The 23,562-nt window shown below is 45.3% G+C and overlaps 1 protein-coding gene across 1 annotated transcript in view; it reads left to right on the top strand.

The window, feature by feature from the left end:
- ajap1 (adherens junctions associated protein 1) overlaps window positions 1–23,562 on the top strand; it is a 127,431-nt gene that overhangs the window by 23,230 nt on the left and 80,639 nt on the right. The window contains exon 3 of the mRNA XM_078239716.1: window positions 9,288–9,375. Coding sequence (XP_078095842.1) covers window positions 9,288–9,375 — 88 coding nt within the window. The remainder of the gene's footprint in view (window positions 1–9,287; window positions 9,376–23,562) is intronic.

Raw genomic sequence — 23,562 nt, forward strand, 5'->3', positions numbered from 1 at the left:
AATCCCCCTGACACTAAGGGGCAATTTAGCATGGCCAGTCAACCTAAACCGCACATCTTTGGACTGAGAGGGGAAACCAGAGGACACGGGGAGAATGTGCAAGCTCCACACAGACAGTGACCCAAAGCTGGAATTGAACCCAGGTCCCTGGCGCTGTGAGGCACCTCTGGGTGGCACGGTGGTTAGCATTGCTGCCTCACAGCGCCAGGGACCCAGGTTGGATTCCCGGCTCGGGTCATTGTCTGTGTGGAGTTTGCACATTCTCCCCGTGTCTGCGTGGGTTTCCCCCGGGTGCTCTGATTTCCTCCCACAGTCTGAAAGACGTGCTGGTTAGGTGCATTGGCCATGCTAAATTCTCCCTCAATAAAGAACAAAGAACAATACAGCACAGGAACAGGCCCTTCGGCCCTCCAAGCCCGCGCCGCTCCCTGGTCCAAACTAGACCATTCTTTTGTATCCCTCCATTCCCACTCCGTTCATATGGCTGTCTAGATAAGTCTTAAGAGATGCGGCCAATGTACCTGAACAGGCACTGGAGTGTGGTGACCTCGGGGATTTTCACAGTAACTTCATTGCAGTGTTAATGTAAGCGTACTTGTGACACTAATAAATAAACTTAAACTTAAAAACCACTGGCACACAGCTGACACCCAATCGAAAAGCAGAATACTGCAGATGTTGGAAATCTGACATATAAAATCAGGAAAATACTGGAATAAACTCATCAGGTCAGGCATGGCCTGTGTAAGCAGAGAGAAACAGAGTTAACGGCCAGAGTTTTCCGACCCCTCACGCCGGTAGGGTTTCCCAAACCCGCCGATGTGAAGGGAGATTTCAATGGCTCGCTGGACCCGCCAGGAGACAGCACAAAAGGAAAAGTTGGAGATGGAATAGGTTTTTGGGGCAATGGCTGGGTGGAGCAAGGACAAGGTCTGAGATCGGGGGAAAGTCTGGAGGGATCAAATATTGGAAAAGCTGCTCTTCCAGGGCCGAAGGGAATGGAGATGTGGCCAAAAAAAGACAAAAAAAGTGGGTGATTGAAAAGAGAACAAAACAAACAAAGAAATGGAAACAAAATTGAATCCAGAAGTTTGTAAAGTATCTGACTGAAAGATGAGTTGCTGTTCCTGAGGCTTGCACTGGAACAGTGCAGCAGGCCGAGGACAGAGATGTTAGCAGGAGAGCGAGCTGGAGAATTAAAATGACAGGAGTCTCACAGGAGATGTTCCACAAAGTGGTCACTCAATCTGATGTCCCCCCACACAGTATAAAGGGGATCACACCATGAGCAGCGAATACTGTAGATTGGGGTTGAAAGAAGTACTTATAAATTGATGCACAATGAGGAGGGAGGGGGTGAAAGGGCAAGTGTTACACCTCTGTGTTTACGCCCACCTCACAGCAGGAAACACTCCTTGTCCCCACTCCCAATCAATGGGGCTCAGTCCCAGAGGGGCAAATTTTGCCCATTAAATCTCTCTGCTTCTGCACAGATGTTGCCATTTCACAGCTGATGCCTATTTGGTGTACAGACCAAGACAAGGAGTGTTGGGTAGCCAGCCATCAGATCATTAGAGAGAACAATTTGTTGCCTAATGTTTTTGCTTCCCTGGCCCAGTGGCAATGAGACCAAGTGTGACACGCCAACCACTTTGAATGGCTGAGATACTTAACCCAGCACGGACCAGAGATACATACCAGTTTTAAAATTTGTTTATTAGTGTCACAAGTAGGCTTACATTAACACTGCAATGAAGTTACTGTGAAAATCCCCTAATCGCCACACTCCGGCGTCTGTTTGGCTTCACTGAGGAAGAATTTAGCATGGCTAATGCACCCTAACCAGCACGCCTTTCGGACTGTGGGAGGAAACCAGAGCACCCGGAGGAAACCCACGCAGGCACAGGGAGAATGTGCAGACTCCACACAGACAGTGACCCAAGCCAGGAATCCAACCCGAGTCCCTGGAGCTATGAGGCAGCAGTGCAACCAGGCTGCCCCGGATGAGCCTGGTATGTAATGTCCAATTCCAATTAGAGACATCCACACCAAGTATAAATTTGAATTAAAAGAAACATATTTCCTCTATTTTCCCAACACAATGTTGTTGGGAATGTCGCAAGAGAAATAAATCGGTGATTTGTGAATATATTTAGACTTCAATGCTGTAGCAATCCATCATGCAGTCTCACCAGATGGTTATAAATTTCAGTGAGTGCACGTGCTACCAATCTGACCAAGGCCACATGTTAGAGGGTCAATCTTGCTTCCTTTCTCAGGATTGACTGGTTTTCCCACTTGTCAGTCAGTTTTTCCATGCAGTGGAACTCTATCGTTCTAAGAGAAGCTTGTCAGAGATATTAATTGCCCCGTCAGAGTCAACACTTGTCCAGAGGGGATTGGCCATAAGAATTAGCTTGGGCATTTAAACCTCATATACGGAATGACACTTTCACCTTCATGCATATTACAAGAAGCAGGCTTGTTGGATGGAGAATATGACAGTGTTTTAATGAGGAGAAAATGTGAGTTAAACTTAACTTTGGGAGAGATTTTGAATGAACTTTTAACAGCAACAGCTAGCATTTTGCTATTCAGCCAGTCACAGAGGACTTTAATCTATTTTTTAACCATCCTCTCTTCTATTCATTTGCCTTTCCATTATTAAAAGGGTATTGACGTTATGCCTGTTAATAATAAAGAAGAAACTCTCTCTCAGTAGGAGTGGATTTACATTTATATAGTCCCCCATCATGTCCTCAGGACATTGCAGCGTATTGTGTAACCTTGGATTACTTGGACTTGCTGTCATTGGTACACAAGCAGAGTCCAGGTTTGGAACCGCATCAAAGGCTAGGAATCCTGCAGTGAGTAACTCACCTCCTGACTCCCCAAAGCCTGTCCACCATCCACAAAGCACAAGTCAGGAGTGTGATGGAATACTCCCCACTTGCCTGGATGAGTGCAGCTCCAACAACACTCAAGAAGCTCAACACCATACCAGACAAAGCAGCTCATTTGATTGCTACCCCTTCCATAAACATTTACTCCCTCCACTACCCACAAACAGTGGCAGCCGTACCACCTACAAAATGCACTGCAGGAACTCATCAAGGTTCCTGAGGCAGCACCTTCCAAACTCACGACTGCTACTATCTAGAAGGACAAGGGCAACATACACATGAGAACAACACCACCTGGAGGTTCCCTCCAAGTCACTCACCATCCTGACTTGGAAATATATCACCATTTCTCCATTGTCATTGGTTAAAATCCTGGAACTCCTTCCCTAACAGCACTGCGGGTGTACCAACACTACATGATCTGCAACAGATCAAGAAGGCAGCTCACCACAACCTTCTCAAGGGCAATTTGGAGTGGGCAATAAATGCTGATGAGCCAGCGACACCACATCCCATAAATAATTTCTAAAAAATACTCAATGCAGTGGCCGAGCAGCCTCCTGTGGTCCCTTCAAGTCTTCCTGTTGACCCGATTTTCCTGAATGCAGGAGCCCTAATGCGCCTACAATGCAGGTACTCAGTTTTGCCTGGGATGCTTCAAACAAGAGTCAGTCCCTCCTTGCATACTAAAAGGACATAATGCCTGTTTGAAACTCAGACTCTGAGTGCTGCTTTTTCCGCCTGAGCCAGTATAGTGGGTGGCACACCCTGTCTGCCATGTTGGATGTTTAGGGGGCGATCTTAGCAAAAGAAATCTAAGTCCCAAACAAGCATGAAAACGGGGGAAATTCGTGTTATTTTTGGGTGACTTAAAAATCAAAACTTATCTGACTTTGTCAAAAAAAATCTTGTAAACTTAGATTCCGCCAGGAGTGGATGGGGCCTAAATCGCCCAAAAGCCGGCTGATAGTAGCAGAGAGCACAGTTGCACATGTACAGATTTCTGTGCTCTGTGAGCAGAGACCAGTCATTCTCTGCTTCCACCAAGCCACAGCTGGCCATCTGATTGAAATCGCCCCCCTGCTACCACAGGGCTCCACGGCTGATCACTGCCCCATTGATCGCTGTCGCAGAGTGTACAGTGGTCCCCCCACATGATCCTTGTTGCAAAGTGCGCATCGGTTCCCCCCCTTGAACAGCCCACCCCTGGTCTGTCCCCATCCCTAAGGCCCCACCCCCTCTTCCCCACTTGACTCTGCATGGTGCCAGGCTGGCAGTGCCAGGGTGCCTGGTGGGCACTGTCAGGGTAACAGGCTGGCATTGCTCATGGAGCACCCTCCTCTTGCCCCCAAGCTCCTGGGGAGGGAGGGGGCCCTCAATGGCCTATGGTTCTACCAGCGAGGCCATCATGTTTGGTCCCTGTTGGTGGGGATCAGAAATGATCCTCGCCAGAGTGAATTTTCCCAGCAAGGCCAGAGAAGAAAGTGAGCCCAGATGATTCCATCCCAGGCTCACTAATAATATTTAAATCCACATTTGATTGGATTTAAATATTACAATCAGCCTCACATCCTTTTCAGTACAGAATTTCCCCACAAGGAAGACACCGTCTGGATGTTTATTCCTCGGACTCTGGAAATCACACGAGCTAACATTCATGACTGGGGCTCTTTTACTTTCATTGCCCACAATTGAAAATCTTACTCTTTTCTATGCCCCTTCAGTTTGTATGTGCGCATGAGGTTGCGAGCACTACCCCTCCCCCACCCCATCCCCTAGGTTTGAATGTGAAGAAACTAACCTTCTGAGTTAATCATAATGTGAGCTTGCTCCATATTATTATTATTAAATTGGATTGCACAGTCTGAGGGTTTGGGAAAACATGCCACGGCCGACTTTTAAAATAATTCAAAAGCACCTCTGCTTACGGACATACAGGGACAGGTTAAAGAAGTTCAGTTTAGCTCTCTCCTGTCCACAGCAAGGGGCAGGATAGGATTCACACACCTGAACTCAGTAGGGCAATTAGTACTCATTGCTGAATTCAACCAGACTCTATTTTCACTGCAGTGAAGTCCTTTTCCTGCAGTTATATCATTTCTTCAGAGTAGATGTGAATGCATATAAAAGATGAGCTAGGTCTGTGGAACTGCCAAGGTGTCAAGTTACTTAAATCCTCTGCTCTTTAAATTTTGGGAAAAAAACAGCTAGCTGTGTCTCTTGAAAAGGACAGTGGTTCTTACAGCTGCAATAGTTGTTTGTTGACATCCTAAGGGTTATCATTATCGTATTAGTATTACTGCTTGACTGTTTTTACAGCTGATCATTATCACATTGGGGGCTGTTAGTTCAGTTTGATTCACAGCTCCAAGAGGTTGTTAATGGTTAGCAGTCTTTGATGCGGGATTTGGGCTATGAATGCAAATTGTTTTTGTGAGGGATTAAGTACTTGAAGGGATCTTAATGTATTTAATGGGCTTTTTTCTATGAGTGTTTGTTTGTGAAAGCAAATTATGGAAGAGATACTTAGAACTTTTGTTTTATTTAATCTCAGTAAGGCTCCTGAGATCTGCCCAAAGTGGACACTGTATGAATTGCATAGGAGCTAGGAGGAGCCAGAGGGATGAGTGAGGGTCATGTTTTTTTTTCATTCATGGGATGTTGGTGTCACTGGCTCGGCCAGCATTTATTGCCCATCCCTAATTACCCTTGAATTCAGTTCATTTTAAAGGGCATTTAAGAGTCAACCACATTGCTGTGGATCTGGAGTCACATGTAGGCCAGACTAGGTAAGGATGGCAGATTTCCTTCCCTAAAAGAAGTTAATGAACCAGATAAGCTTTTACAACATCAACAATGGTTTCATGGTCATCATTAGAGTTTTAATTCCAGATTTTTATTGAATTCAAATGGGGTATCATCTGCTGTGGTGGGATTCGAACCCAGTGCATTATCCTGGGTCTCTGTATTACTAGTCCAGTGACAAAGCCACTATGCCACCATGCCACATAAATTGGCACTAAGTTCATGTATGGGCTATAAAGGAATATTTGGAAGGGTAGAGGGGCAAGGGTTGGCCAGGAGGGTATGAGGGACATTGTGGCTGGGTGGAGTGAATGGGTTGGTATGATTTGACATGGTTAGAGCAATAGGAATGGATGGGGGCCTGAGGAGGTGTCAGCTGTGACAAAGTCCAGAGCACTGAGGCAGGTCTTTCTCTCGCCTCTATCCTCACAGCAGTGCCTATCTATGATCTTTTTCTGGGAATGGTAAATTAGAAAGAGTTTGTTCAGTCCATCAAGTCTGCACTGATTCTCTGGTAGAACATCCCACTCAGGACCTCCCATCCGCCCTGGCCCCATAACTCTGCGCATTTACCATGACTAATCCACTTAACCCACACATCTTTGGACACTAAGGGGCAATTTAGCATGGCCAATGCCCCTAAACTGCCATTATTGGACTGTAGGAGGAAACTGGAGGAAACAGGGCAGCACAGTGGTTAGCACTGCTGCCTCACAGCGCCAGGGACCCGGGTTCAATTCCGGCCTCGGGTCACTGTCTGTGTGGAGTTTGCATTTTCTCCCCATGTCTACGTGGGTTTCCTTTGGGTGCTCCGGTTTCCTCCCACAGTCCAAAGATGTGCTGATTAGGTTGATTGGCCATGATAAATTGACCCTAGTGTCAGGGGGCTTAGCAGGGTAAATGCGTGGGGTTACAGGAATAGGGCCTGTGTGGGATTGTGATCAGTACAGACTCGATAGGCTGAATGATCTCCTTCTATACTGTCGGCATTCTAAACCCATGCAGACATGGGGAGAACGTGCAAACTCCACACACCCACACACACACTGACCCAAGGCAGGAATCGAACCCTGGTCCCCGGCGCTGTGAGGCAGCAGTGCTAACCACTGTGCCACCGTGCCGCCCTATAATTCTATAGTTATATAATTTTATCTCCAGGTGGAGAGGCTGCTGGTGTTGTTTCCTCTTTTCCCGTTGCTTCAGAACATTGCAGTTATGTTGCCATAAAAATCCTGCAGCCATAAGCCTGGGGGCAGGGGGTGGGCTTTAATGAATTGTTCTGCAAGGCTCTTGAATTCCCTGGACGTCAAGGGGACTCGATGAACTTCAAGAGTTTCCGAAAACCTGTGTAAAACACTGAAGTGGAATTCATCAGGCACCTCTGCTGGGATCATCAGGCTCGATGTGAAAAAAGGCGCTCTAACAGGAAGCACCCTGCTGAACAGAGAGCAATTGAGACCAAACTGGATTTTCAGCGCACTGAGAAATGGACTGTCAGTTTCTTAATTTGCAACCGTGGATGATTCAAGACCTTTAAACTCTGAAAATCTGCCACTCTTATGAAGAAAAGATGTCAACTCGCAGGCTGCTCCCTCCTGGCATTGTGAAATGCTGCCAATATATTTGTAAACAAGTTAAGGCACTGGTTCATTAACCACCATCTCGCTCTCGCTCTGTTTCTCTCCCCGTTTTTCTCTCTCTCACTCCAGTTATCTACTCCTCGCCAACCTATTTACATTTGTCTCTCGAGTAAAATAAATCTACTGTTTACACATAGAAACCTCTCGCATTCAATGTCTGTCACACTCCAGTTGTCACACTTCAAAGTATCACTTTGCTATGATGTGTTTACGAGCAGCTGTAACTATCTGCCTCTTCCCATTTGGACCACTTCACCACAAGGATGACATGGAGTGGTCTTAAAGGCAGAGCATCCCCATCCCCTGACCAGATTCCAGACCCAGAATCTGTGTGAGCATCAACACGGGAGACCGGAAAGTGTATTTTTCTGCACACTCTGCCGTTATGTATAAACCAGCAAATATATTCATCCAAGTTAGTCAGCCAAGAACAAGTATGTCCCTATTTGTTTCCAATATATTTTGTTTGTATCTTTCTATGGTTTAACTTTGTATAACAATCTGCCTCGTTATCCTTGTATTCTAACTGTCCATTTTTATATCGCAAACTCTAGTTACGTTTCCATCCGTTCTTTTATTTCTTAACTTGGATGTACCTCTTTGCTACCTCTGTACACACTTATATGTGCCTATCAATATTTTCATCTGTGTCCCTATCTTTGTACATATCTCTGCATCTACCTACGTGCCTGCCTGATTAGAAAAACACACATGTGAATCTTCCAATCTGTCGGAGTAACTTTCTATAAATCTCCCTGTTTGTTAATTTTCATGTCTGTAGGTCCATTTTGGTATTTCTGGATATGACCTGTATCTGTTTACTGCCCATTTCTTCACCTAAGAGTAAATTTGCTGTTTTATTGATTGAATTTAAAAAGAGTTAGCACCATTTGTCCCAAAGGGGTCCAGAAATTAAAAAAAACAGAAGGAGGCCATTCTGTGTTGCATCAGTGCTAACCCTAGGCTTGAAGTGAGCAGTACGGTGACACAGGGGTTAGTTCTGCTGCCTCACAGCGCCAAGGATCTGGGTTCGATTCCAGCCTTGGATCACTGTTTGTGTGTAGTTTGCATGTTCTCCCCTTGTCTGCGTGGGTTTCCTCCGGGTGCTCCAGTTTCCTCCCACATGCCAAAGATAGGTTAGGTTAGGTGCATTAGCCAATGCGCGGGGCTATGGGGGCTTGGGTAGGATGCTCTTCAGGTGCAGACTTGATGGGTCAAATAGCCTCCTTCTGCATTGTAATGAATCTATGCCAACCCAATTCCAATTCCCAGATCTAACACTGGAACAATCTATTCTAATCCTATCTCTTTAGTCTTTATGATGGAGACTTGCTCTACAGCCCCAATTCCCGGCAAATCTTTTTGAATTCTTCCTTGTAAAATCCTGACCAATTGTTGTTGAAGTCGCTTGTAATTAGTCCTCGGAGGCTGAAGTCTCTTCACCAAAATTTCTTTATTTACAAAATCCCACAGCACTATACAGAGCGCTCTCAGTATGCAGTCTACACCCGGAGTGCCAGAGGAACTGACACTCCTGTTTACCTACAGAACATGGGGCTCCCTGAATGGACTATCAATTTGGCCCTTAATCAGGGAGCTCATATTCAAGCAGGCCGACCTCAATTCCCTGATTAAAATCATTACATCTCTTAACTCATTGATCACTTGTTGTAAGGTCCTCTGTATTCTAATAACGACCTTTGTGGTTCCTTCCTTGTTCCTTATTGAGTTCAAAACCCTCAGTTAACACACCCATTATCAGTTATTCAGTGAAATCGTTTCCTGTTTGTCATCAAAGGAGATTTGACCATTGATAAATAAAGATGCGCTTTGCACAAATATTCAGATATCCTGGTTCCTCGGAGAGACTGCATGTGAAGCCATAGGTGGCGGATAGAAATTAAACAAGTCATTTTTTTTTCTCTCTTTTGATCATCAGGTTTGGCTGTTCACCAGATCATCACCATCACCGTCTCCCTCATTATGGTTGTCGCTGCTTTGATAACGACGCTGGTTTTAAAAAATTGGTAAGTACGATCTTTTGAGTGTTTGGAAGAAACTGGAAAAGCTGGGAATCTGAGGTTGAAAAGTGTAAAGCTGGAAATGTAGAGCTGTTCACTTAGCCAACTGAATTAGCCAGTGATAGATTGGTATTTTGGAGGACCCCCCTTCAGGGTTTACATTGTCAATAAATGGTGACACCCAAAATATTCACCTGGTTCAGGTGCCAATAGATAGGTATTTCCACCCTTTTCTGTTTTGATATTTTTTTTTAGCCTGTTTGACGCTCTTCCTAGATTGTTGACATTGGGTTCCAGGCCAGAACATATTTCAGACACCCAGTAATGACAAGTACTTCCAGTTAGACGTAGCATGGTTATGTACAGTGTAAAATGGCCCCAGCAACGTGCATCAGATCAGCCCATACAAGCTACTTTAGCCGCCCAGCCGTCTCCCTGACTGAGATTGCCAATTAAAGGTTTTGTGTGCCATGTACCATGTCGACTAAACACTCTGTTCAAATGATTTCCCAAGCCTACTTCACAGATGACTGCTGATGCCGACAGGAGATGTAACAACTAGTTCCCCCTTGTAAAAAAAACTGGCAATAGAATTATGTGTTTTGGAAATGGTCAGAGACTTAGACAGAATAAACGATCTTTCATGGCTCAAATAGTCCGGCATGTGCACTCCCCGAGATCACCATCATGTTTTTATTCATCAGATTTACCCTCCAGCTTCTCAACTCCCTTTTATTCTGAAGCCTCAACTGATAAAATAATGCCAGTGACGCTATGTGGATTTTGAAAACAACGTATTGGGAGGAATTTTCCCATCCCGCTCACCATGGGAATAGCAGCGGGCGGGACACGGACCACGTAAAGGTCCATTGACCTCGGGCGGGATTTTCCAGCTTTGGGGTGAGCGGCGCTGGAAAATCTCACCCATTTTCTATGTTGAAGCTAGTAAAGTTAACTTTTGGGGAGTGCCTGAAGATGACTAACCGATGTTTAAGACACTGTTTAGAAAGTTGGGAATTGTTATGGACAGGAGGGCATTTAATTTTAAACAGTCCTGACTTCTCCCCTCCCCACTCATCTGTAAGCAGAAAGGCGTTTTTACTCTTTGAGTCCCCTCTTCATTTCCCCCTGTCTTTTCCCCAACCCCTCAGGCTTTGAGTGACAAAATCCTCTATTGATATCCCCACAGCAAAGTTGAAATACAGTGAAATCAGATGTTGGTTTGCTTTGCACACACACAAATAAGGGGAGGGGGCTTTGCTATGTTACCCCCGAAGCGTTCACACATTAAAAGAGAGATAAGCGAAAGGAAGGGATACAGGGAAAAGACCACAGACAAAATGAAAATAATTCTTTCACGTGAATCCTGAGTATGGAATCAAAATTCCATTGGTGTATTGCTTCAGAAAGCTTAGCAGGCTGAAGCTGGTGAGGGGTAATCCACTTCTCCAGTAGAACTGATTCCATGATAGGAGATGCCCGTAGAGCTAAATTAGTTGTGCAGTAGGCATTCGTACAGATGTTCAGACATTCCAGTAGAAACAGTGTAGTTGAGGCTATTCAAACCTTTACAGAGCTCTAGTTCTGCTGCTGTTATATTGATGGAAGTTGTCAGACTGTTCAGGTCCACAAGGCAATATTACAGATTCTAGCTTGTGGGGAAGGGGAGGGCATGTGACATAATTCTCACTTCTTTCTTGGACAAAGGGTGTAGATTGCTGGTCTGGATTCTTGAGAGAGTTAAAGTTTTATCCATTAATACGCTTACCAGAGATCTCAAGGTCCTTTGTCTTTGCAGACACACCATTGGACAAAGCTCTGCTTAGAAATGTCAAGGGTCTTTGTGTATTTCCCTGGAATTTGATTTCTGCAGTTGCAGGCATTAACAACTCTTTAGAGATAACAAGGTTGCTGTGGTCTTCCGAAGGCTAGAAATTCCTTTTGTGTGAGTCGCCGTGAGTCATGGCTTCAGTCAGTCTAAAACCTTGATCCAATATAATTAAAAAGTAATAATTTTATAAAGTAGCCAGAATGATTTAGATATATATTTCTCTCTCATGTCTTCTTGGCATCAACAAAGTTAGATTGTTTTATTCACCCAAAGGGTAGTAGATTTTGTAATGAAGTTAGTACATTGCAATGGGTAATACAGGTATATTTATGGTCTCACCCGTCCCGAAACCATAAAATCCCACCCGAGGTCAAGGGACCATCCCATTGTCCACCCCTCACCCGCTCCGATTCTCTTGGCGGGCGGGATGGTAATACCCTGGCCAGAGTCTCAAAACCGGCATCCTCAGAACTAAGACAGTGCCAGATTTCAAACCTTGCCAGATTTGGGTTGGGTGCTTTGGGCAGTATGGGTCAAGGGTTAAGGGTTTCTCAGAGTTTGGGGGTAGACCCATGGTGCACAAGCAGTGAATGGAATAACTAGTCCGGTGCCACACCATGCCAAAGCAGGTAAGTTTAAAAAAAATTTTACTCAATTAAAATTGATGTATGGCATATAGGTCTGGCTTTCAGACAACTCTGGTTTTTGGATTTGAGATGCTGGCCAGGCTTTTCCAGGCTCGCTCAACATAGGCCCACGTTCCCTTACGGCTGTTTAACCTCACGAGAGTGGCAGAATGAGATTTGCATTGGGGAAACCTCAGAAATAAATCTTCTCCATTCCCTCCGGCCAGTGATGTAATCAGGTTTAAGTACATTTAAATAAGCATGAGTGGCATGATGCTTTATCTTCCAGGGCTGTCAGATGTCACCCCCACCCCCCCCCCCCCCCCCCCGGCCCTTCACCCCACCGGCACCGGCGTGACGTCACGCCTGTGGGAATCACGACTGCCCTTCAGAGGTCAAGATGACCATATTGGGGCGCAGATGTCAGTAGTGGCCCCCAGGTGGTCAGGGACATGGCTGGACAGGGCTCTGGCACTCCCCCTGGCACGCTGGCAGTGCCAAACTGGCAGTGTCAGGTTGGTACTTCCAAGAGGTGGGATCGATGGATGGGGCTAGGGTGGAACTGGAGGAGGGGGGTGGGGGGAGGCAGGGCTAGGGGGGAAAATGGGGAAATGATGGGGAGGGAGATTGCCAGAGATAATAGATGAGTGAGGAGATAAGGGAAGGCCAAGTAGTATTATCGCTAGACTATTCATCCAGAAACTCAGCTAATGTTCCGGGGACCACGGCAGGTGGTGGAATTTAAATTCAATTTCAAAAAATCTGGAATTAAGAATCCATCGATGACCATGAAACCATTGTCGATTGTCTGAACCATCTGGTTCACTAATGTCCTTTAGGGAAGGAAATATCCTTATCTGGCCTGGCCGACCAGAGCCACAGCAATGTGGTTGAATCTCAACTGCCCTCTGATATGGCCTAGCAAGCCACTCGGTTCAAGGGTAGCTAGGGATGGCCAGCCAGTGACGCTCATGTCTGACGCATTAATAAAAGAAAGATTGCCTGCGATAATAGATGGGAGATTCCTGATGTCCATTGGGTGGAGGGAGCCCTGTCTCATAATGTTAAGATTGGGTATCCTTTAAAAAGGGCGCCGTGAGCTCCATGGAGCCAAACTTGTGGGTGTCTTTAGGTCCCGGCTCTCAAGAATGATGGCGCAAAGCATGCCCTCCTTCTTTCTTTGACATAGTTTCAGAAGATCTGGAGAGAAACCCTGTGGGTGATCTAACCAAAAGATTTTAAATGCAGAATGAGTGTGAAAATGGGAGTTTCAGAGCCATTTTACCTGTGACACTTATTCAAAAAATGAGCCAGAATCTGATTCTCGCCTGCAGGGGAAACGGGCAGGGCCTAAGTTTGTCGTCAAGCCGGCTACAGAATGCTAGTGTGCGCTATTGCGCATGCGCCCTCATCTCCTGGTGCACTGTGTCAGCAGTACACAGTGAACTGGAATATTATCACTTCCCCACTCCCCCCGGACATTGCACCCTCCAGTTGCCACTCGCTCGGCGTCCCCGATTATCGCGCCCCCCCGGCCGATCGTCTTCCCCAATTTCCCCCACCCCCAGCCAATCACCGCCACTGACTCTCTGTACCCTTTGACCTCCCCTCCCCCACCCAACCCCAGCCAGTCACTGCTCCAGCAATCCCCGATACACAGGCCCCCATGCCCTGCCGTCCCTTCAAGCTCTGCCCACTTCAGGCCCTGCCCTTCCACTTAGGCCCCACCCCTTGGCATTATCTGGGGGTGGGGGCTATACATTACATGAGCAGTATTTTGGACAGAGATTGGACTAACCAATCCAGTGAAAAGATGGGTAATTGGTATTGATTTTGATTTTAAAAAAAGCATCAGCTAGAAGGTCAAATTAGGGATCTTCTCCATCTCTGCAATTCAGTTTTTACTCCATGCTGTGAAGTTAGCAATTAGACATATGGGGAACTCTGATCCTGGAATACTGTGTGTTTGTCTGGAAGTCACGGCAGAAGAGGGTCCTGAAGTTCTACAGAGGTGGAGTAGGAGGGAATAATAAGTGTGATCCATTCTGTGAAAGGGAGGAAATGTGAGCTACAATGTGAGTATGGAATGGGCAGGGATAAAATTAAGAAGGGAATTAGGAAGGCAAATAGTAGACGTGAAAACAAAATTGGCATTTAAAATCAAGAAAAATCCAAAGATGTTTTATAGATGCATAGAGAGCAAGAGGACAACTGAAAAAAGTCTGGGACCCATCGGAGACCAGAGAAAGAGCCTGTGTGTTAAGGCAGAAGACAGACATGGGGTGGAATTTTCCGGCTGTTCACGCCGGTGGGATTTTCCAGTCCCGCTGCAGTGAATGGAGATTTGGCTGAGTGCCAAAAATTATAATCAAGGAGATGTATGAAGCATTGGATGGGGGAAGCATTGTGAGAGAGGAAACATTCATGGCTTCAGCAGGTTGGAAATTAGATAAGTCGCCATTCCGAGATGAAATGTCTCCCAAGTTACTGAGCAGAGAAAAGGAGGAAGTAGTAAAGGCACTGGCCATATTTTCCAGTCCTCTCTGGTCCAGGCATTGTGCAGGAGGGTTCTTAACATTACACTGTTGTTTTCAAAGGGAGGAAAGGTGTAATTACAACCCAGTCCTTTATGAAAGGAAATCTGCCGTCCTTACCCGGTCTGGCCTACATGCGACTCCAGAGCCACAGCAATGTGGTTGACTCTCAACTGCCCTCTGAAATGGCCTAGCGAGCCACTCAGTTCAAGGGTAATTAGAGATGGGCAATTAACCCTGGTCAGATAGCGCGCCCATGTCCCACAAATGAATACAAAAAAGACCTAAGCTTGATAGTGGGCAGGTTGTTGGAAAATATTCTGAGGAACAACATGAATTGTCAGTTTAGAAAGGCACAAATTAATCAAGGGTGGTCAGCAATGATTTGTTATGGGATGGACAAACTTGATTGAAATTCTGAAGCGGTTACGTGAGGGTCACTGAGGCTAATGCGTTTAGTAAGAACATAAGGTGGGTTTCCTCTGAGTGCTCTGGTTTCCTCCCACAGTCCAAAGGTGTGCAGTTTAGGTGGATTGGCCATGCTAAATTGCCCCTTTGTGTCCAAAGATGTGTAGGTCAGGAGGATTAGCAGGGTAAATGTGTGGCGTTACGGGGATAGGGAAGGGGGTGGACCTGGGTAACATGCATTGTCGGAGAGTCGGTGCAGACTTGATGGGCTGAATAGCCTCCTTCTGCATGGTAAGGATTCTATGATAAGAATGTAATAAATACGTGCAGGACTAGGCCTCAAGCCTGCACCATCATTCAGTGAGATGGCTGACCTGATTTTGGCCTCAACTCCACTTTCCTTTCTGTTCCCTATAATCTTTAATTCCCTCACAGGTCAAGAATCTGTCTATCTCAGCCTTGAATGTAAACAACGAGGCAGCCTCTGTGACATCCGAGGGGAGAAAATTCCAAAAATCATGACACTCTGAGGGAAGAGAGTCCTCCTAATCTCCATCCCAAATGGACGACTCTTTATTCTACAATTGTGCCCCTCTTCTAGATTACCCAATGGGAGCAACTACCATGTCAACCCCCTCAGAATTCTTAAGTATTTCAATAAGATCACTTTTTGTTCTTCTAAACTCCAATGAGGATAGCAGCAACCTAATCAAGCAATTCTCAAAGAATGGCCTGTTCACCATAAAGATCTTCTTTGACCTGCCTCCAATAAAAGGATATTCCTCCTTTTGTTAAGGAGACCAAAACTGGATGTAATATTATAGGTGTGAACTCTCCACATCCAGTACATTTGTCAAAGGATTTTCCCACTTTTATGCTTCATCTCCCTTGCAATATATTTTCTTTATTAACTTGGGTACACGGGTGTCGCTGGCTGGCCAGCATTTATTGCCCGTCCTTAGTTGCCCGAAGGCAGTTGAGAGTCAACCACACCGCTGTGGCTCTGAAGTCATGTGTAGGCCTGATCAGGTAAAGCTGGCAGATTTCCTTCCCGAAAGGGCATTAGTGAACCAAATGGGGTTTTTTGAACAATTGACAATAGTCATCAGTGGATTTTTAATTCCAGATATTTTTAATTGAACTCAAATTCCACCATCTGCCGTGGCGGGATTCGAACTTGAGTCCCCAAAACTTTAGCTGGGTTTCTGGATTAATAGTCTAGCGATAATACCACTAGGCCACCGTCTAAAGATCAGTAGTCCATTTCCTTTCCGAATTACTTGCTGTGTCTACATACTAACTTCCGACGTTTGATAAAGGAGGACACCCAGATCCCTGAATATCCCAGCATTCTGCAGTCCCTCCCCATTTAAATAATACTTTGCTTTCCTATTCTATGTGCTGAAGTGAATGAACTCACGTTTTCCCATGTGATACTTCTTGATGTAGTCGGCATGGATTTTAGCAGAGCTTTTGACCAGGTTCCACACGGCAGACTGGTCAGGAAAGTAAGAGCTCATGGGATTTCAAAGGAATGTGGCAAGTTGGATCCAACAGTTTCCAGTGGCAGGAAGCAAAGGGTAGTGATCGATGGATAGTTTTGTGAGTGGAAGACTGTTTTCAGTGTGTTTTTGAAGCGCTCAGTGTCAGGTCCGCTGTTTTTGGGGCACATATGAGTAATCTAGACTTAAAGTTTAGGGGTGCACAATAAAGAAAATTGTATGTGACAGAAAAAATGATGTGCGATTGATTTTGAGGAAGAAAGTTGTTGATTGCAGAAAGATAACAAATGATCAGAGGGCAGAGAAATGGTAAATGGAATTCCATCCAGAGAAATATGAACAAATGTATTTGGGAAGGGCAAATGAAGACAGGGAACATACAATGGATGGTCAGATATTAAGAAGTGGAGAGGACCAGAGGGACCTGGGCATGCATTCCACAAATCCCTAAAAATAGCAAAATGGGCACATAAGGTGGTTCAGAAGTTATGTCGGATGCTTTATTTTATTAGCCATGCATAGAATATAAGAGCAGAAAAGTTACAAAGTTTAAAGTTTATTTATTAGTGTCACAAACAGGCTTAAAACAACACTGCAATGAAGTTACTGTGAAAATCCCCTAGTCGCCACACTCCCGCGCCTGTTCGGGTACACTGAGGGAGAATTTAGCATGGCCAATGCACCTAACTGGCACGTCTTTCAGGCTGTGGGAGGCAACCGGAGCACCCGGAAGAAATCCATGCAGACACGGGGAGAATGTGCAGACAGTGACCCAAACCAGGAATCGAACCTGGGTTTCTGTCACTGTGAGGCAGTAGTGCTAACCACTGTGCCACGTGCTGCCCCAGGTTAAGCCATAGCTAGAGTTCTGCATATGGTTCTGGTCATCGCATTATGGGAAGGATTGTACGAGGGAGCACCCAGTGGAAGTTTATATGGTGGCACCAGGAATTGAGAATTTTATAATAATAGCACGGACTGGGATTATTTTCTTTGGGTCAGCGGAGGCAATGAGGAGATTTAATTGAGGGGAATAAAATTAGGAGGATCCTCGATAAAGTGGATAGAAGAATTGAATCATAGAATACCTACAAGGCAGAAGGAGGCCATTCAGCCCATCGATTTGGCCTTGGCTCTCAGATGGAACACCTTACCCAGGCCTGCCAACATCCTTATCCCTGTAACCCCTGCACTTGACATGGATAATTTATCTAACCTACCCATCTTGGGACAATAAGGGGCAACTTAGCATGGCCAACCACATAACCTTCACATCTTTGGACTGTGGGAGGAAACCAGAGAACCCAGAGGAAACCCATGGGGAGAACATGCAAACTCTATATGGACAGTGACCCAATGAGAGAATCAAACCCGTGTCCCTGGTGCTGCGAGGCAGCAGTGCTAACCACTGATAGGAAGCATTTACCTCCCTTAGCCGAGAGGTTAATAGTCTGTGGGTCATAGTATCCGATAAAAGTGTTAGAGGGGAGTTATGGCAAAAATGTTTTCACCCAGATGGGTGTCTGGAACTCACCGCCTGAAAGGGTGGCAGAGGAAATAATGCTCATTGCAATTTAAGAACACCTGCCCGTGATTGTCAAACAGAACATGTCGCATCTAACATTAGCCGTGCTTTCGCAATTGGGCAGCACTTGCTGAATAATCCTGAATTACACTAACAACCAAATTAAGATTATCAGTTGAGCTCATAATGTGGCTCGCTTAGCCTTGCTAGAAGCTACATATATTCATATGCAAGGCCCTGTCCTCTGCAGGCAAAAGGTGCATGTCCAGGCATTGTGTCTTTTTGAAGTTAAACATGGGGTGGTACAATGGTTAGCACTGTTGCTTCACAGCGCCAGGGCCCTGGGTTCACTTCCACCATTGGGTGAGTATGTGGAGTCTGCACATTCTCCCCATTTCTGTGTGGGTTTCCTCCGAGTGCTCCAGTTTACTCCCACAGTCCAAAGATGTGCAGGTTAGGTAGATTGATCATGCTAAATTGCCCCTCAGTGTCAGGGCCCCTAGCAGGGTAAATAAGTGGGGTTGTGGGATAGGGCATGGGTGGAATTGTTGTCAGTGCAGACTCGATGGGCCAAATGGCCTCCTTCTGCACTGTAGGGATTCTATGATCCTATGAAAAACATGGGAGAAAGTTTCCTGGTACATTCCCCATAACAGCCCTCGACCAATCAGAGTTAACTTTCCCACCAGTCTTTTCTCATGCAGTATCAATTGTTGCTTCCTTTGAAATTTGGCATTCTTGCATCTGTTCTGATGAGTGCAAGACAAAAAGCTTCAACAGTGTGTCTCTTATTTCAGCAATACTCGAGTATTATACTACTAAGTGACAATTTTAAAATACTTTTATGTGCATTTGAAGTGACATAAACTACAAGGATACAGACCAGGAGCTAGAAAGTGGTTCAATTTTGTTCAGCCAGCACAGCCACAATGGACCAAACGGCCTCCTTCTCTGCCATAAACTTTCCTAGAAACATAGAAACATAGAAGATAGGAGCAGGAGGAGGCCATTTGGCCCTTCGAGCCTGCTCCACCATTCATCACGATCATGGCGGATCATCCAACTCAATAGTCTAATCCTGCTTTCCCCCCATAACCTTTGATCCCATTCACCCCAAGTGCTATATCCAGCCGCCTCTTGAATACATTCAATGTTTTGGCATCAACTACTTCCTGTGATAATGAATTCCACCTGCTCACCACTCTTTGGGTGAAGAAATGTCTCCTCACCTCCATCCTAAATGGTCTACCCTGAATCCTCAGACTGTGACCCCTGGTTCTGGACTCCCCCACCATCAGGAACATTCTCCCTTCATCTACCCTGTCTAGTCTTGTTAGAAGTTTATAAGTCTCTGAGGTTCCCCCCTCATTTGTCTAACTCCAGCAAAATCACTCCTAACCTAGTCAATCTCTCCTCATACATCAGTCTAGCCATCCCCGGAATCAGCCTGGTAAACCTTCGCTGCACCCCCTCGAGAGCGAGAACATCCTTCCTCAGAAAAGGAGACCAAAACTGCACACAATACTCTCGGTGTGGCCTCACCAAGGCCCTGTGTAATTGCAACAACACATCCCTGCTCCTGTATTCGAAACCTCTCGCAATGAAGGCCAACATACCATTCGCCTTCTTTACCGCCTGCTGCACCTGCATGCTTACCTTCAGCGACTGGTGCACAAGGACACCCAGGTCCCGCTGCACACTCCCCTCTCCCAATTTACAGCCATTTAGGTAATAATCTGCCTTCTCGTTTTTGCTTCCAAAGTGAATAACCTCACATTTATCCAAATTATATTGCATCTGCCATTGATTAGCCCACTCCCCCAACCTGTCCAGATCATGCTGAAGGATCTCTGCATCCTCATCACAGTTCACCCTCCCACCCAATTTGGTATCAACGACAAACTTTGAGATGTTACATTTTGTTCCCTCCTCCAAATCATTAATATATATTGTGAATAGCTAGGGCCCCAGCACTGATCCCTGTAGCGCCCCACTAGTTACTGTCTGTCAATTTGAAAAGCACCCATTTGTTTCCTCTCTGCCAACCAGTTTTCTATCTATCTCAATACACTTCCCCCAATCCCATGTGCTTTAATCTTGCACGATAATCTCTTATGCGGGACTTTGTCAACCACTGTCTGAAAGTCCAAATATACCACATCTACTTGTTCCCCTTTGTCAACTCTACTACTTGCATCTTCAAAGAATTCCAACAGATTTGTCAAGCATAATTTCCCTTTCATAAATCCATGCTGACTCTGTCTGATCCTGCCACTGCTTTCTAAATGCTCCACGATAAAATCCTTGATTATGGATTCGAGAATTTTCCCCACTACCGATGTTAAGCTTACTGGTCTATAATTCCCTGTTTTCTCTCTAGCTCCCTTTTTAAATATTGGTGTGACATTAGCTACCGTCCAATCTGCAGGGACTGTTCCAGAGGCTATAGAATCCTGGAAGATGACCACCAATGCATCCACTATTTCTAGAGCCACTTCTTTAAGTACTCTGGGATGTAGGTTATCAGGCCCTGGGGATTTGTCCGCCTTCAATTCCATCAATTTTCCCAGCACCATTTCTCTACTCATGTTGATCTCCCTCAGTTCTTCCCTCTCACTAAATCTTGCATTCTCCAACATTTCTGGTATCTGATTTGTGTCCTCTTTTGTGAAGACAGAACACAAAATATGCATTCAGTTGTTCAACCATTTATTTGTGCATTCCCCCATTTCTCTTCACCAACCTTTTTTTCTTCACATATCTATAGAAACTTTTAGTGTCAGTCTTTATGTTTCCTGCAAGCTTACTTTTGTACTGTAATTCCCCCTTCTTAATCAATTCCTTGGTCCTTCTTTGCTGAATTGTTCTCACTGGAACGACGAAGGTTGAGGGGCGACCTGATAGAAGTCTACAAGATGATGAGGGACATGGACAGAGTGGATAGTCAGAAGCTTTTTCGCAGGGTGGAAGAGTCAATTACTAGGTGGCATAGGTTTAAGGTGTAAGGGGCAAGGTTTAAAAGAGATATACGAGGCAAGTTTTTTACACAGAGTGGTGGGTGCGTGGAACTCGCTGCCGGGGAGGTAGTGGAAGCAGATATGATAGTGACTTTTAAGTTAAAAATTGGTATTTTTAACATTGTTTGTCTTGCTCTCAATATTTTTCTCTGTACCCTGTTTGAATTTTGTCCTTGGTTTCTCTGCCTATCACTTTTCTTATCACCTTTTCTACCTCATGTTTTTGTCCTTGCTCCCTCCTGCTCTGTCTTGACAAATACATGAATAGGATCGGAATAGAGGGATGCGGTTCCCGGAAGGGTAGGGGGTTTTAGCTCAGTCAGGTAGAATGGTTGGCACAGGCTTGGAGGGTTGAAGGGCCTGTTCCAGTGCTGTAATTTTTTTTGTTCTTTGAATTCTAAACTTCTCCCAATCCTCAGACCTATTATTTTTCTTGGCCAATTTGAATGCTTCTTCCTTGGATCGGATACTCTCTCTAATTTTCTTTGTAAGCCATGGATTGGCCCTCTTACCCATTTTACTTTCATGCCATACAGGAATAAACAGTTGCTGCAGTTTCTCTATGCGTTACTTGGATGCTTGCGATTGCCTATCCACTGTCATCCCTTTAAGTAACTCTCCCCAATCTATCAAGGCCAACTCATGCCTCATATCCTCATCGTTTCCTTTATTAAGATTCAGCACCCTAGTCTCCGAATCAACTACTTCGCTCTCCATCTTGATAAAAAAATTCTATCATGTTATAGTCACTCATCCCCAAGGGGTCTCGTACAGCTAGATTGGCAATGATTCCCTTCTCATTGCACAGTACCCAGTCTGAGATAGCCTGCTCTCTAGTTGGTTCCTCCACATATTGGTCAAGAAAACTATCCCATATACACTCCAGGAATTCCTCCTCCTCCGGCATTGTGGCTAATTTGATTTGTCCAATCTATGTGCAGGTTAAAATCACCCATGATCACTGATATTTCCTTATCACATGCATCTGTAATTTCGTGTTTAATGCCATTCTCAACATCACCACTGCAGTTTGGGGTCTATATATATGACGCCCACTGATATTTTTTGCCCCTTGGTATTTCTCAACTCTTCCCATACAGACTCCACATTGTCAGAGCTAATATCCTTTCTTACTATTGTGTTAATTTCCTCTTTAACCAGCTGTGCCACTCGACCACCTTTTCCTTTATGCCTGTCCTTCCTAAATACTGAATACCCTGGGACATTCAGTTCCCAACCCTGGTCACCCTGCAGCCATGTCTCTGTAATCCCAATTATATCGTACCTGTTTACATCTAACTGCACGATTAGTTCATCCACTTTATTGCAAGTGCTCTGCGCATTAAGGCACAGAGCCTTTAAACTCATCTTTTTAACATTGTTTGATTCGCTCCCAATAGTTTTCTCCATACCCTATTTGAATTTTATCCTTGGTTTCTCTGCCTATCACTTCTCTTATTACCTTTTCTACCTCTTGTTTTTGTCCTCTTTCTCGGACTCCTTACATAGGTTCCCATCCTCCTGGCATAATAGTTTAAACCCTCCCCAACCGCTCTAGCAAACAGTTCCTTTAGGACATCAGTCCCAGTCTTGCCCAGGTGTAACCCGTCCAATTTTTACAGGTCCCATCTCCCCCAGAACTGGTCCCAAAGCCCCAGGAATCTGAAACCCTCCTCCTGGCACCATCTCTTCAGCGACGTATTTATCCGATATATCCTATCATTTCTACTCTGACTATCACGTGGCACCTGTAGTAATCCTGAGATCACTGCCTTTAAGGACCGATTTCTTAACTATCTTCCTAGCTCCCTGTGTTCAGCTTTTAGGGCCTCATCCTTTTTTTACCAATGTCGTTTGTGCCAATGTGTACCACGACCATTGGCAATTCACCCTCCCTCTCCAGAATGTCCTGTACCTGCTCTGAGACATCTTTGACACCAGCACCAGGGAGGCAACATACCATCCTGGAGTCTTTTTTGTGGCCACAGATATGCCAGTCTATTCCCCTTACGATTGAGTCCCCTATAACTATTGCACTGACATACATTTTACCCCTCCCTCTGCATCAAAACCTACGGGGGCTTTCTATTGTGTGTGTGGGGGTGGGAGGCAGCAATCTTACCAAAAAAATTCTAAGTGCGTAAAAGCCAGACAGAATTGTGCCCAGTTTTTCGGCAAGAGAAAAATTCAAATCTGATACCACTTAGAGAAAAGAATGAGGCAAAGTGTGATTCATGCCAGTAGGGGAAGTGGCCGGAGTCTATTCACACCGGGAAGCCAGCCGCTAAATGCTAGAGGGCGCCATTGCGCATGCGCATGATCTCCCAGTGCTCTGTGTAAAGTGTAAGCAGTTGGTGCACTGGGAATCAGACAGTCCCCCCAAACCCAACCCCCTGATCACCAGCATGATGAACTGATAAGATCGCCCCCACATTTATAACTTCCACATAGGGTTCTTCAGCCCTGAACTTATAGAGATTTAGAAGATAAAATAGGAGAGAAAATGTGAACATGGAATAATAGTTTCAGGACAAATGGAGCTTGAGATTATGAGTGTTTCAGTTTCCCCTCTCCATTCCTCATTTTCGATGATCTATGGCCAGCAAAGGCGCAAACCTTCTCAGACACTTAGTGACAAGTGTTTGCAATTCAGTTGCGGAATAGGCTGCCTACAGTGTAGCGATGGAGTTTTTGAGCACTTGTGCAATGTTTGACTGGGAAAATCAAGGCATAATAAGCTTTACCCCATA

The sequence above is a fragment of the Mustelus asterias genome, chromosome 22, assembly GCF_964213995.1.
Source record: "Mustelus asterias chromosome 22, sMusAst1.hap1.1, whole genome shotgun sequence".
NCBI lineage: Eukaryota > Metazoa > Chordata > Chondrichthyes > Carcharhiniformes > Triakidae > Mustelus > Mustelus asterias.